We start from the raw sequence: 14,455 nt of genomic DNA, 5'->3' as shown, positions 1-14,455 counted from the left end.
CAAAAAATTCAATTCACATCAGGATGGTCAAAAAACATTTGATGTTCAAGAGAATCATCTCATGATTGAAAACAAGAATCAATAAATAGTTTTTTCAGGGAACTGCATTAGTTCATCAATGCACGGAATTAAAAAAAATTGAAAGAGTTGATAAAAGGTGAGCACGTACAATGAGCAGTCACACAAAGCACTGAATAATAGGGTCTAACCTGTTTGTAGTCAAGGCATTAATAAAAGTATACATGGCATCCCCATCTTTTGCACGAATAACAGCTTCCAAATTTTCTTCAAGAACTTTTTTATTGTTTTGAACTCCTCTCAAAATCCTTTCAGCGTCCCTCAGTATAGATTTTGGCACTTTAACATTTTGAAGGATGGATGGTTTATTGAGCTGATGATGTTCAGGAAGATCAGGTGCAACAATAGGTTTTTTTGACTAAAACGGAAACAGAACCACTAGCTTTTAATCAGAGACCGGAATTTCGATTTTCTACACACTGATCAGAATTCCTATTAATCTATTATCAAATCAATGCCCATCATATGAAATACCGTCCATGTGTACTATCATCAACTTCAATTACTCAAGAACATTCAATATGTTGCAAATGTATTTAAAAGTTAAGCAAACAGAAACAGATCCAAAAGCTCTCAAATGAGAAATGATGTAATGTATGAGAAGCAATGCTAATGAAGCAAATAAGCGTGTGGAAAGGTGGCAATTAGATACATGAAGCAAGTATTACATGCAAATCTCTCCATGTAACAGTATTTAAGTATAATTAAAAGCATAATAAAAACCAAAGTCCTCTAAATATATGCACTCGTTTGGCATGAATCTATCCCAAGGAACACCAGGCAATATACATACGTTTTAACAACAACAAAATAAACCCCTCAACAGCACCATGATCCTCTCCCTCTTTCGCTGATTTTTACTTTTTATAAGAAACAATGAAGCAACTGTTAGCCTTTTACTTTGCAGAACCCTTTTACAGAGATAAAAATCGAGTGTATATTAGCTGCTAAATACAAAATGAAGGGACACAAGTACATGGGAAACAAGGACACATACAGCTATAGTTCTCACATTCATTCTCGCACTCCTGATGAAACCCAGAGGGCCCCAGAGTGCTTCATTTTCCAGAAAGGAAGCAAAAAAAATTAGAAAGTGATAGATGTACGTAAAGAAAAAGAAACTCCAAAACAAAAACAAAATACCCAAACTTGAGTAGACTCTGAAAGCATTAACTGAACGAACAGAAAAAAATCTCACAGATCAAAAATCAGCTTGGGCTTTAAGGCTACCCTACTATCAAATCAGAATTAAACAAAAGTTTATGTTCTAACAGGTGTACTGCCAAAGCACAATGGACATAAAATAGAAATCAACACACTGATCCCATGATTTTGGTTTTGCCTGGTGAGAAAAGGACAATATACCAAATTATTTACCAATTTTATATAGGTTTTCATTTTAAAATGAAACTTTTTGAAAAATACTAGCTCAATAAGACAGGTGAAATTTGTGAGAAAATGTAAGAAATACAGATACATGTTCAACCTTAAAATGATGTAGGCTTGACAATTAGACTCAGATCATGAAATTATAATTGTATTAGCAGTCCACACCATGCCCATTTTTATGCGGCAGCTTTCTGCCAGGCATTTGTATTACTCCCTCAAGACAGCTCACTAAGACTGAATAGGACAAGTCAAAGAAGTTAAATCTTACTTTGAGTAATGTAATCTGTACATACTAGCAACTTTTAAAAAAAAAAAAAAATACAGGTGTGCAACAGTTACTGTAGTGGTATCTCATTGCCAGCATATTCAAAACTGTTTCAGTATTACAGTATTTAAAAAAAAAAAACCAAATCAAACAAACGCAAAACATAAAAATTCAAGGTATACCTTAAGATCATTCATGTCTGATTTCCATGAATTTGCTTCCTAAAAAGACAGAAGGAGAGCTGTTGAAACTTACCTAAAGACAGATCTGTCAAGGTAAAATCTAGAGTAGATTTAAATGAGCACAATGAATTCCTTGTGCACTACCAAATCTCGCTGCACGCTTCTTTTGGATTAGAGCACCACCTTCTGTTCCATCTCAACATATCTCAGTTAATTCAGGCCTTTCATTTGCTTGTATGACAAAGCTAGAGGTCACTTATCCCAAGCATTTATTTTCTCACTCTACTTATCTCTCAATGATGAGAAGTCAATAGCTATGTATCTAATGACTCCACAATTGCTGAAGTCTTCCACAATTGCATCTCTGTCTTCCTATTGACCTTTTTCATAAGAAAGAAGATATTTGAATCCATTTATGTCAACTGTGTCTTTCCCACCTGTCATTCCTTCTCCCATCTTGTCCTGTCCTGTGCTGCCTATGCTAAGGTATGTTATTCAATGTAAGTTTTTAGCAAGAGTGGTAAGCAAATATTTGCAACATAAATGGGGCACATGGCATCAGTTCTCTTACTAGTAAGAGCAGCTAAACGTGCAATCCACTAATATCTTACCAAATCTATGAAACAATGCATCAGCTATACTATAAGATATGACAGATGAAGCTGTGTTTTCTAAAGATACAGTAACAAATAACTGGCATGTAATAGACACTATTTTTAGGGAAATATGCAAGCTGAAATCTTCAACCACAGAAACAAACCAATAGAATAAAATCTATTACGGTCCAAGCCAATTCACAAACCTGTGGATATTCAAGTCAGTCTTCTTTCCCACCACTTACATTTACAAGAACAGAGATGACCACAGCAGACAGGCTAAATGATCAGGTACACCTTGATTCCACATGGAACCAGTTAAATAGATAAAAGCCTCAAAAGCCAGACACAAGTTACATGTTGCCAGCACAGAACCATTCTAGCACCAAAGGTACAAAATCATTAGCATGAGAAACAATATAATGATGCATGCCAGGCAATTCTTTGGAAACAGCACTCTTTACAAAAACAAATGGCAAAATGAGAAGGGAAGTAGCTTAAGTCATCCCGATGCAGATAAATAGAATTGTTCTTTCCCAAATGGGAATGTTACATGAGCTCTGTTGCTCTACTATCACAGGAAGAGAGCAAGCAGAAAACAGGCACTGAAAATATCCAAAACCTTAAAACAAATAAATAAACCACTTTTTTTTTCTTTTAATCTGCTTTATGTTCAGTAGAACTGCAGTAAGAGTCTCTACAGTCTAGTTCATTGCACACTCACTGAGGCATTACTCAGGCTCAAAGCCCTTCCACATACAAAGACTGCAATATTTCAAGTAATGGTAAACAAATGTCAGTCTTTTTACAGAGGTAGAAGCAAGGGCAACTCTTTTACTGATACCAGACCTCTAAGTTTTAATCCACATTTTTAATTCCCCTTGGAATAACATGGACCTTACCTGTAGCATGTCACGCATTTCTCTTCTCAACTGGCCAAGATCTTGAAGTAAATCATCTGCTTTTTTCACTGTTTTCTCAATTGCACTGCAATTTTGGAAGGAGCTGTTAAAAGCAGGGACTGAGTCTGTACGCAAAGCAGTATGCCTGATGGGAGAAACGCTCCTGATTAAGTCTCATGGCTCCTCATGTGGCCCAAGAAAGTAGCCAACTTTGAAACTGAGCATGAATTCAAAGTGCAAGAATACCAAACCTTTATATAAAATGGAATTTGCTTTTCCACCTGAGGTTAAAGACAGGTTATTGGGTTTTCTCTGTTTACCACTTCACACCTTGAGCTATATCCTTGCATTTTGAACAGTGAAACTACATCTAAAATTCAGATCTAATAGAGCAACATTTAAACTTTGGATACCTTTCCATTTGAAGCAATTAATATTTTCATCTATACTACCATAAATAAGACAATATCTATGTAGCTGTTTCTCATTATATCAGTGAAATTATGACATCAAACTATTGCCTGGAGAAAATATGTTTCAGACTGGATGGCTAAAAAAAAATTTCCTAACTCACTCTAAAGCTTAGAAACTGGTAGGCTGATGCTGTTCCTTCCCAACAAAGTGTTCTCATGCAGCTCCCACAAGCAGGCAGCTTGGAGTCTCACTGACAAGGGCAATCCCACTTCAACACAACGCCTGTATAGCTGCCTTCCTGACCCTACTCCACAAGCTGCTGCAACAGAAGAAATACACTCAGAAGACAGAAAAGCACTCCAAGTGACACCCACTGACCTCTGAGAAAGGTGTTATGAACTCTCCTTAGCTACGAGGTTTCATCTACCTTCAGTACGACAGAAATGCAAAAGTAGCACAGAAATACCAGTGCTCCAGTGTTTTACTTCAAGCACAGCTTTGTCAGACTGAAGGACCATGCCAGTGATTCTATTACACCATCAATATCTAACACACCTTTCTCGATTTCATTAAAACAAACAAAAAATCTTCCTCAATTTTGGATTGTTACGTTTATTTACCTGTCTCGCTCAGAATGCCAGCTCATTTTATTACTGTTTAATGTTGCCTTCTTGGAAAACTCAGTTTGCCTCAGTGGCATTTCTTGAGAATTCAGAATATGCTCAAGAAGTCTCCCTTCACCTTAGACAGAAAAAAAGAAAGTTACATTTACTGTTACGTTTGTTCAATATATTTAATACTTTCTTTTCCTTTCCAGAAGTTTCACCATTATATAATAATCACTGAGGACAGTAAAAACATTTTTTTAAATTTTAAAATACAGATTTACTTCAGATAAGACAAGTCATATAAAACCATTCATACTAATCTATCTTACTATGACTGCTTTACATTAGCAAAGTCAGAAAACAGATGAGTGAAACTCTGACAGCAATTAATTGAGTCACAGAGAAACATTCTGTCCGTGATGTCACAGATTTGTTCTACTTCCTCTGTCTTGTTTCATTTATTCCTGGACTCACAGAACAATAGGAGTATGTGACAGCTTTGTAAAAAAGAGGTAGAAGCAGCAGTCTGAGAAGGATCTGATGAAGACAGAAACAAGCATTTTGTCCATGACAGAGTGCAATGGCTGGATCTTTTAAATGTTTTTCCTCAGTCTTAGATCCTCAAGCAATTCTGAACACAGCCAGCTAAAAAAGATGCTTTATTTTTTTATGAAATCTTCAAAACTGAGTTCATGCCACTAAACTGATAAAGAGCAGTAAATGAAAATCACCTCCTTTGCTTCACAGATGCTATTTTCATTACGAAAGCCTAGAGACCCTAGGAATGCATGTTTTTATGGAAGGAAAAAAAAAAAAAAATCAATTTGACCAATGATAATGACTAAGTTATTGAGCAGATCCCAAGATTTTCATTGTTCTATATAATCATTCCTTAAACCTGACAATGAACGGTCATTCTATTTTTCATCTGAGAAAACATTGCAGTGAGCAATCACGTCAAGACGCTATAGGCTAGATCAGTACTGTCATTAAGTCTTTAGTTAGCTAAGACTAAGCAACTTATCCACAAAATTAACCCTTCCCAAGCATACTTTAAAATATTCTGAATATATGTATTTAAGTGCCAGCAACCCAACAGCTCAGATTAGGTGAGGACCACACAAAGTAAACCTCAGGCCATACCATTCATGCCAGTGGAAGACAGGAGCATCTTACTCACAGTACCTTCACACGTGGATTTGGGAATATTTTCCTTTTCTGTTACAGGGTTTTCTTTCTTTGAGATTTTCACATTTTTTGCTACAGGTTCTGGAGCATATCTCCGAGGAACTGGTGTCTTCAGAGGAGATTTTTGTGTATGAATGCCACAACTTTGAAATTGGCTTGAATATGCTTCAGGGAAAAAAAAAAAGTTATTTAAATGTTAACAATTTTCTTCATAGGAAAAAGAATCTAGAAGAAAAAAACATGCCAACATTATGAATTTTTCAGAAAAATGCAAAACATTACAAGTGTAGCTAAAAAGTAAACATGAAGAAAGATTCATACTTACAAGTGCTCTTGTAAGGGATCAAACCCCCCCCCAACCATAGTATGAGCTAGTTCACTACAAGCTTCCACATCTATTTCTCAGTAAGATTATTTTAGGTGAAGTCTGGGCCTCTCTTGGTGCAGACTAAGCAGCTAGTAAATACCACACTCTCACTTTAATTTAAACTGGAACATTTTCAGAATAAGTGGTATACGTTATATAGTACATTAGGCAATAAAAATCAATTATACAGAAGAAATGTTTACTACTTATTACTGATGTGATGTACAATCCAATATTAATGGAAACAAAATCAATGCAAAAGTAACACTGGAAGAAAGATATTAAGAAGTTTTCTTCACCATGGGCAGGTGGACCACTGGTAGGAAACAAACCCCTCTGACACGAAGACACTCCGTTAGTAAGCACTTGCTGTTCTGGCTTCTCAGATTGTTTTGTCATGAGACCGGAGGAAGGTACGTGAATTTGCTGTAAGCCACCCTTGTTGACTGCAGAGCTAATGAGATGAGACTAAGAGACAAAATTACAAAGTATTTCTGATGATAGATGCATTGGTTTCCGCAAGTAAAGCTCTAAGCACGAATACTTGCCATGTAATCATATTAATCAGATTTTGACATGCTATTTGAGAGAAAAGTCATTTACAACAATCTCAGAACACAGATATGCTTTCACATTATTCTGCCTTTCAAAAAGCAAGCAGGACTCTCTGAAGAAACAATTTATAACTCTTCTTAGATTTCTAATCTGACTGGCTACTTATTAAATGAAAGTTTCTTCAATTAACAAAGGTCTAAACAAATTCATAGTGGGAATGAGAACATTTCACAATCTTTGCATTTACTTTCCAGAGACACAAAAATTATGGTGGGGAGGGGAGCAGATATCTGGGACAGAACCAGCAATAACCTTTTCCCAAAAAGCTCTAAGCTCATGTGCTGGCCACTGGATCTTTCTTTCTAATACTAAGATATAATCCAAATTACTATAACGTTAACACGGAGAAACAGAAGAAATGATTAAGCTAAAGCTTCTGCGTTGTTACTTAGATACCTGAATATTCATTTGTTGCTCCTGTAACTTTTCCAAACGCTCAATCCGTTGCACCATGAAAGCATTCATTTGTTTTTCAAGCTCATTGACTCTTTCATGACAGTGGGGCTTCTCATATGGAATCTTGGTATTTGTTTGCTGTTCAGCAACACGCTGCAGTTGTCTGTCTGTCTCCTGTAATTTATGAAGTAATGCTGAAACTGAGTTAACTTTTGCTTCCAATTCATTTTGAACCTGGGAGAAAGAAAAAAAAAAAAAAAAAAAAAGGAAAAAACCCCTTACTGCAAAAGAGGTACAAGCCTGAAGAGAACAAAACATCCTTCCCATCACCATGGCCTGATCTGCTTCCCAAAAGAAACAAAATCCTAGTTAGCCCTAACGTTTGGTGGTTTAGCAATACTATAAAATTCTTCTAAAAGATAAATCAAATGGTCTCTGTCCATTTGCCCATTTAGCCAAATCTAAATTCGTTCTCCCTGGTATACTGGTCAGTAAGTCTGAGATTACTAACACACAGAAAACCGTAAGCAGACACATTCGGTCTCTGGCTCTACTACCAACAATTTTAACATCTACTATTATAAGCGGACAAAGAACTAATATTACCACAAGCTACTTACTTTAAGAAGTGGAGCTGTAGTAGCAATGGCAGCAGCAGTTGCTGCTGCGATGGTTGTTGCAGAATCAACTTCCCTGTGTGTTGACCTGGTGTCTTGACCAACACTTGCCTTTTTTTCTGTGGAGGCATTTCCTAAGAGCTGTACCTTCACCTCCTTAAGTACAGGAGTATTTTGAGTTCTATAAAAATAAACAAGTGCCTGTCAATAGCATGGTTTCCTCCATATCCCCTCCAGGCAAATCATTTCCCAAATCTAGCATTGGTATCGCTACTTATATAAGCATTTCTCCTTGAAGCCCTTGACATCTAAGAAATAATTTTATTCTCATCTTTCAGCATGACACAAGAAATTTCTCAGGATTACGTTACAGATTCTGATATAAAAGGCATTTCCCTGTGATGACTGCAACTGCAACAAAGAATATGTTTACAGGTTGTATTTTGCAAAGTTCAATGCACTAGTAGCAAGTCCAACTCAATTTCTGATCTTCAAGATTTCCAGCCTATGGATAAACAGCATGTGTCCTTATTTGTCTTTAAAAATATTATATGGTTTTGGCACAAAATTAATTATCTATCAGAGCAGATCTTTTGCCTGCCTGACTCTTGTATCATGAAACTTAATTCAAATAGTCTAAAGGCATTACCAAAAATATGTAAAATAAAAAAGATACTCCAGTGAGCTCTGAACGATAAAATAAAATGAAAACATCTTCATTGACAGAAAAATAATACTAACAGAGAAAATAAAGAATACTTTTTCCTTAACAGCTATGCATTTTGGCAGAAACTGAAGAAGTAGTATAGTAGTATACCTGTACAGAAACAGAACAGCTGAGACACTAACAACAACATATACTTACTTTTGCTTTAACACTGCTCTCAAAGCCTCTTTCTGGCCAGTAGCATATTGAGAAATAAAAACATCATCTGTGAGGAAGGACATAAAATATACTTTGTCAGGTTAACTGACACAAAACGTCTATTTTAGAGGTAGACACAAAGCATTATTTCAACAACATGTACAATTTTGCTGCGAAGAATCTGTTGCCTGTGCAAACCACATTATCTATTGCCATAACAAATTGTTTCCCTTCACTAAGTAGCAGATGTAAATCATGATGACAGTAAGGGTAGGTTTAATTTAATACAATTTTATATAGCATTGAATGTTGGTATCAATAAGTCTATTTTGGTATGCTGTGAAAATACCTTACCTTCATAAAATTTGGAGAAAAATGCCACATAAATGGTAACGTGAGCTCAGACAACCCATTCAATAAAACCCTGCAAATTCTAACTTGAAAAAATTTTAATTAAAAAAAAAAATAGAACTCTGATATGAATACTTCTCCGCAGTCACAATAAATTACAACAAATTTTCTTATTAGCTTTAAATTATGCTAAAAGGATTGCAGGCTCTCCTTCATCCACTGTTTGCTGGGCAGAGGTAACAACCCAAAACGTGGCAGGTTCGGTGTTTCTCTACTGCTGACTACACACAGCTCGTACACCCATGCTGATAAGCCAGCTAGCTGCTGCCTCTGTGAGCGTAAAAGAGGAAACTAAAGTATTGATTTTTGGCCTTAAATGGGGGTATTGATTTGTGTTTCTTTCCTCTACATAGCCACAGATATCCAAGAAACCTGCAGAAGTATATTTTCATTAGAAAGTCTTCACTTCCCCAAATCTGAGTGAAACTGACTGGCAGATTCAGAAGTTAAAGGAAAAGGTATTGACAATGTGATTTCTTAGATTTTTTTAAGGATTAAATATACACTTGTTACGGTGTAGGTTGCTTGCAGAAAAACATGCATTTGTAGCACAATCACACACAACAGGAAAATGCATCCAAACAAGGTCCACCCCCCAAATTCTCTATTCAGAGACATGAATAGTTCAATTAGCAAAAGGAATCTCAACATTCTGGTGCACTGGTAGAAGTCCCTCTCAGTTAATTACAAGAGCTACATAAGCTAGGGTAATGCCAGCAAGACTGAAGTAAAATTTGCAAAATTTAAGAATGTAAATTACAATTATCATCTTTTTATCAAAGAAACCTTTGAATATTTTCACTCAAAAGTTTCTATATTGAAGGAAAATACCTAAGATAAAATTAAAGCTCCCCTTTCCTCTAATTATCGGTTTTCTTACAAAAAAGGGACTGTAGCAGTACATCAATGTGTCTTACCTTTAGGTCTTCTGCTATCTTCCAGTAGCAGGGAAGGATCTTCTTGTACTGCAGCTTCTCTAGAATAGTCCTTCAGAACGAGAAGAGCAGAAAAGCATACATCAACACCTCTGGTATCAGTGGCCAAAATTTTAGAAGCGGATGGAATTGCTGAATACACAAATGTAAGCATCTCCACACACTAACACAAGCTTTTGGAACAAAACGTCTTAAGATCTCTACCGCGGAATCATCTGGACTTTGTAGTCAAGAACTCACACAACATTTTAGGGACAAAATCCCTAGAAACACAATTCAAATTAACAGTATATATTCTAAGTGCTGATTAAATGTATTCTCCTCATTTATGGCCAAAGAAGTAGTAGTGAAACTACACGTGTTTCAGTTTATACAAGGTGCTAATCTTAAAGAATTCGGGATTACCCATACACCCAGTATTAAGCACTCATGACACTGTGGAACTGAAGGGACAGAGCTGAATTTTCTTGAAGTGGAATCCATGAATAATCAAAATCTATGAGGAGTCATAAAGGCAAGTTAGGAAGGTAAAAATCTCTTACTTAACCTTACTGTTGGTGGAGTACTCCACCATACTTTGGAGACTTCTGTTCAGCTCACTAGGTCTACTTTGAGCCACGCAGAGACATTGCTGCAATCCTTTCACAGCATAGGTTAATTTTATCCTCACGCATGCTTATCACCACATGGATGCCCTAGAGACAAGTTTCCACTCTATGTAAGGCACAACAAACAAATCAAAAGGAAATAACCCTTTTAATTGTAAGTATTAAAGAGTTCCATACAAACTAATGTCCATTTCATTATGATATGAAGAGAAAAAAACACCTACAAAAAGTTTTAGGATTTTTAAGAAATATTGTGCCACGTGTAACCGCCTTTTCAAGGGAAGAACTACACTAAAATTTAAAAACAAGCCGTGGTATTAATTATGCAAGAGGTAGCAGTACAGTAAACAAAGCCCCTCCAAACACTTCAGCATTAATATCACCTTAGCAGCAACTCAAAGAGGAAAGCAGCTGCACAGTTATTGTGCAGAAGCCGAGCCAAAGATCTGCCATGCTTTTACAGAAGCTACAATTTTTTGAGAAAAATGCTGTTCTCTTAGTTTGGGATTGCAGGAAGCAACGGTAACTTTTCTTACCATATGGGATAAAAACATGGGCTCTCTAGAATTTTCTACTGAAAGATGACGTTCTGGATGTCCTTTAGTACTCAGGACTCCTAAAATAAAAGCAGATTGACTGTGGTCATAATGATTTATCATGCATTTTTAGTATACCTTGACTAACCCAAATCTCAACATTTCCCCTGCCTTTATCTTTGAATATCTAAACATAATGACTTTCATAACACAAATGACCACAGCCATCAAGCTGAAGCTTACAAACGTTAATGAATTCTGTGAGCCTGGATTATAGACTTGTTTTATAATATACGAAAAAGTCTCTGAAAAACAAAGCATTAAAAAAAATTGACAACGTCTAGCTCAAATTCAAGTCTAAAGATCACAGGAAAATAGAAAGTTACCTGCCTAGAGACACAATTCTGTGATAACACATCTTACAGAAGAAGGACACTGAGGACAGTACACATTTTAGTTATGTCAGAGACTAATATGTCTTCCTAACACTATAAAAATAACATATTTTGAGGCTGTTTGAACCTTGACCCCAAAAAGACTAAAATCCCTTCCCCAAAGATTGTAATTGATATGTATTTTAAGGAAACAAAATGAATATTCTATCTGACTAGATAACTAGCACAGATTGTGTCCATTTTGAATTTGAAGAGTACATGGTACATCACTACAGTCTCATTCTACTAAAAAAAAAGACTTAAAATTATTCACTTAATACTACTACAAATAGGTTTTTTTAAAAAGTTGCAGAAAAGGATGCAATTTTTTTTTAATTTTGTTAACTCATCTATGTGAGCTTCAGTGGTACAAGCAGTTACCAATATGTGTTGTTTGTGTGGGGAGTTTAGAAGGGGTAGGGGGTGGTTTGTTTGTTTGTTTTCCAAGACTACAAAGGAAGACAAATAATTTTAACAAGAAAAATTTAAAGTTACAGTAGATAGCATGGAAACTTGTTTTTTTCCTAAGAGTTTTTTGAAAAGTTGTTTAACTGACCAGCTCTGAAACTCATTGTTCTATAAAACCTGCAAAAACTCTGCAAATTAAAAAACAGTAGAGCTGCATGACTTTCTCAGAATGCCTGCTTCCAACATTTAATATTTATTACCTTTCAAGGGTCCAATAAACACTTCTTTAGAAAGGCAAGATTGTACAGGTATAGCTTGAACATCTACTAGCTCGAGCTCTCCAGAAAAAATCATTTTTAAATAAGCAGGAAAGAGAAGTGTTTAAAGGACTTTTGATCTCTCTTCCAGTATAAACCCACAAAATAATTCACAAAATTCCATGAAAACACAAAGAATGCCCAAATATTGGGACTATTCAGAGCTGTCTGTTGGCAGGAGCAATATTCTGTTAGGCACAGATTTGCTTGCTGACTGTACTTTGGGCGTAAAATTGAAGAGATACATATGAGTTCTAAAAAGATGAGCTACAAACTGCATTAAAAACTGTGACAGACTGGAAAGGCATCAATCTTCTTAACTTTCTTCTTTAGGTCCCTGCCCACATACGCTTTCATCCTCTGATGCTGCCTAAAACTCTCCTGCCTAGTATATTTGTGAAATGCCACGATGACAGTCATAATTTTTCTGATAAAGATGATAATTGCCTAATTTAATGGGACTAGGAATCCGGAGTCAAGACTGGAGATCTGTTAATGGAGCTCTGACCACCCACCTCACCCCGCACATGTCACTTTTCGCGTGCAAAACAAAGTCTGGGAAAACAAACACACACAACTTTTGAAAGAGTGCTCACATTTGCAGTACCAGAATACAAAAATTCCTTAAATTATAAGGTCTTAAAGGTCCTTTCCAAGCTAAACGATTCTATGATATGCTTTCGGTCCTATATTTGCATCTATTCCAGTTGTACCACTGGAATTTACGACATTGTCTCAATCACTTTCTAGTGATGCAAAGCTGGCAACATGCTCCTCTGCATGTCCTTATACCAACCGGCAATTAGATAGGTGTCTGCCATCTGTGAGTATCCCTGGAAATATTTTTAGCATGACTTAACTGTTTAGAGTTGGGGTGCTGAGAATCAACTGTTTCCAGTGCATTTTTGTCTTTGACACATCAAGTTTTACACTTAGTACTAAAAACACAGAGCAACTTTGCTCATAGGAGCAACTTTGCTCATAGATGTGCAAGTCAGTTATTTCAGTGACTGTTTCCGAGATCAGGATCTAGATTTTTCAGACCCAGGTGGGAACAAAACTGTTTTTCTCCAGTGAATCTTCTATGATGTCCTACCCGGGGACAGATTATAATCCAGCATATCACAGGGCACCATCCTGAGGTGGGAACGGACTATAGTTCTGGAATTTTTGCCTGGGACTTACATCTGGAAATTAATATCTTGGTCACTGAATCTTTCTAAGTTTTTATTTGTAGAGTGTACAAATATACAAATAGTATTCTCTACTACCCTGGACACTTTTAAGACTCAGCTGGACAGGGTGCTGGGCCATCTCATCTAGACTGTGTTCTTGCCTAGAAAGGTTGGACCAGATGATCCTTGAGGTCCCTTCCAACCTGGTATTCCATGATTCTGTGATAGGGTAAATCAAATCCTACTGCTCATTCTTAAGCCCTGACATTTGTTGTGAGGCATGTTCTATATAGAGCACGGTTGTACAAGTTTGAGGGCACTCAGGTACAAGTTCTGCCAAGGCGGCGATGAGGCTTTCCCTTATAAGCAGGCAGGAGGGTTAGTATGGTTTAGTGGTGGGCTTGGCAGTGCTAGGTTTATGGTTGGACTTGATGATCTTAAAAGTCTTTTCCAACATAAATGATTCTATGGTTCTACAAAACTACTATGTGACTGAAAACACTACACAGCGGTTTTTACCTCAATCCCAAACTGAACACCCATGGCAAATCACGCACCTGGTGCCGCGCCGCGGGCTGCTGCCCCGCACGGAGCCCTGTTTGCTAACGGGGCCGGAGGAAGGCAGGGTGTCCCCTCGTCAGGCAAAGCCCCATCAGCTCCCACTTCACGCAGCTTCTTGAGAGCGATCGTCACTTTTTTCATGCGGCCACCAGCTCCCGTCGCACTTTCAATGGGCTTCTCCCTGTGGACACCTGTGGAGCGAATGAGCACGTCGCCCGCCGTCAGACTGGCCAGGGAGCCCCCGCTGAGGCTGGAGCTACTTTCTGCTTCCATGGGGATCTCATCACGCGGCTCTGGAAAGGGAATCAGCGCTCTGACAACGAGGCCGGCCCCGCCTGCCCCCACGCAGGGAAAGCGGCCTGAAGGCTCCGGGGAACGGTTCCCCGCCGCGCCCCGGGCACGCCCGCCCTCGCCGCCGGCCTGAGGGACCGAGAGACACCCCGCCGCCGCCGCCGCCTCCCGCGCCGGAAGCGCCCGCTGCCGCAGCAACGGCGCCCGCCTGCGCCCCCTCGCGCCTGCGCGCGGTCCTCTCCTCAATAGCGTCCGGAGGGAAACCTGCCCGCGGCCGGCGGGGCGGGCAGCGGGGGG

At 37.9% G+C, this 14,455-nt stretch overlaps 1 protein-coding gene across 8 annotated transcripts in view; it reads right to left on the bottom strand.

The window, feature by feature from the left end:
- KIAA0586 overlaps window positions 1-14,328 on the bottom strand; it is a gene marked incomplete at its 3' end in the record, with an annotated part of 77,910 nt that extends 63,582 nt beyond the window's left edge. For 6 of the 8 annotated variants that reach the window (XM_082317107.1, XM_082317105.1, XM_082317106.1 and 3 more), the window contains exons 1-12: window positions 13,864-14,328; window positions 10,973-11,052; window positions 9,811-9,880; window positions 8,483-8,549; window positions 7,621-7,798; window positions 7,001-7,234; window positions 6,289-6,457; window positions 5,620-5,787; window positions 4,447-4,567; window positions 3,413-3,557; window positions 1,915-1,953; window positions 210-436 (exon numbers count right to left, since the gene is read on the bottom strand). In XM_082317107.1, coding sequence (XP_082173233.1) covers window positions 210-436; window positions 1,915-1,953; window positions 3,413-3,557; window positions 4,447-4,567; window positions 5,620-5,787; window positions 6,289-6,457; window positions 7,001-7,234; window positions 7,621-7,798; window positions 8,483-8,549; window positions 9,811-9,880; window positions 10,973-11,052; window positions 13,864-14,140 — 1,775 coding nt within the window. In that variant the 5' untranslated portion in view covers window positions 14,141-14,328. The remainder of the gene's footprint in view (window positions 1-209; window positions 437-1,914; window positions 1,954-3,412; window positions 3,558-4,446; window positions 4,568-5,619; window positions 5,788-6,288; window positions 6,458-7,000; window positions 7,235-7,620; window positions 7,799-8,482; window positions 8,550-9,810; window positions 9,881-10,972; window positions 11,053-13,863) is intronic. The other 2 variants (XM_082317108.1, XM_082317109.1) reach the window with 2 other exon arrangements.
- Between the last annotated feature and the right edge of the window lie 127 nt (window positions 14,329-14,455).

The sequence above is a fragment of the Platalea leucorodia genome (assembly GCF_965183815.1).
Source record: "Platalea leucorodia genome assembly, chromosome: 7".
Classification (NCBI taxonomy): domain Eukaryota; kingdom Metazoa; phylum Chordata; class Aves; order Pelecaniformes; family Threskiornithidae; genus Platalea; species Platalea leucorodia.
This window is presented reverse-complemented; position numbering and strand designations above follow the sequence as displayed.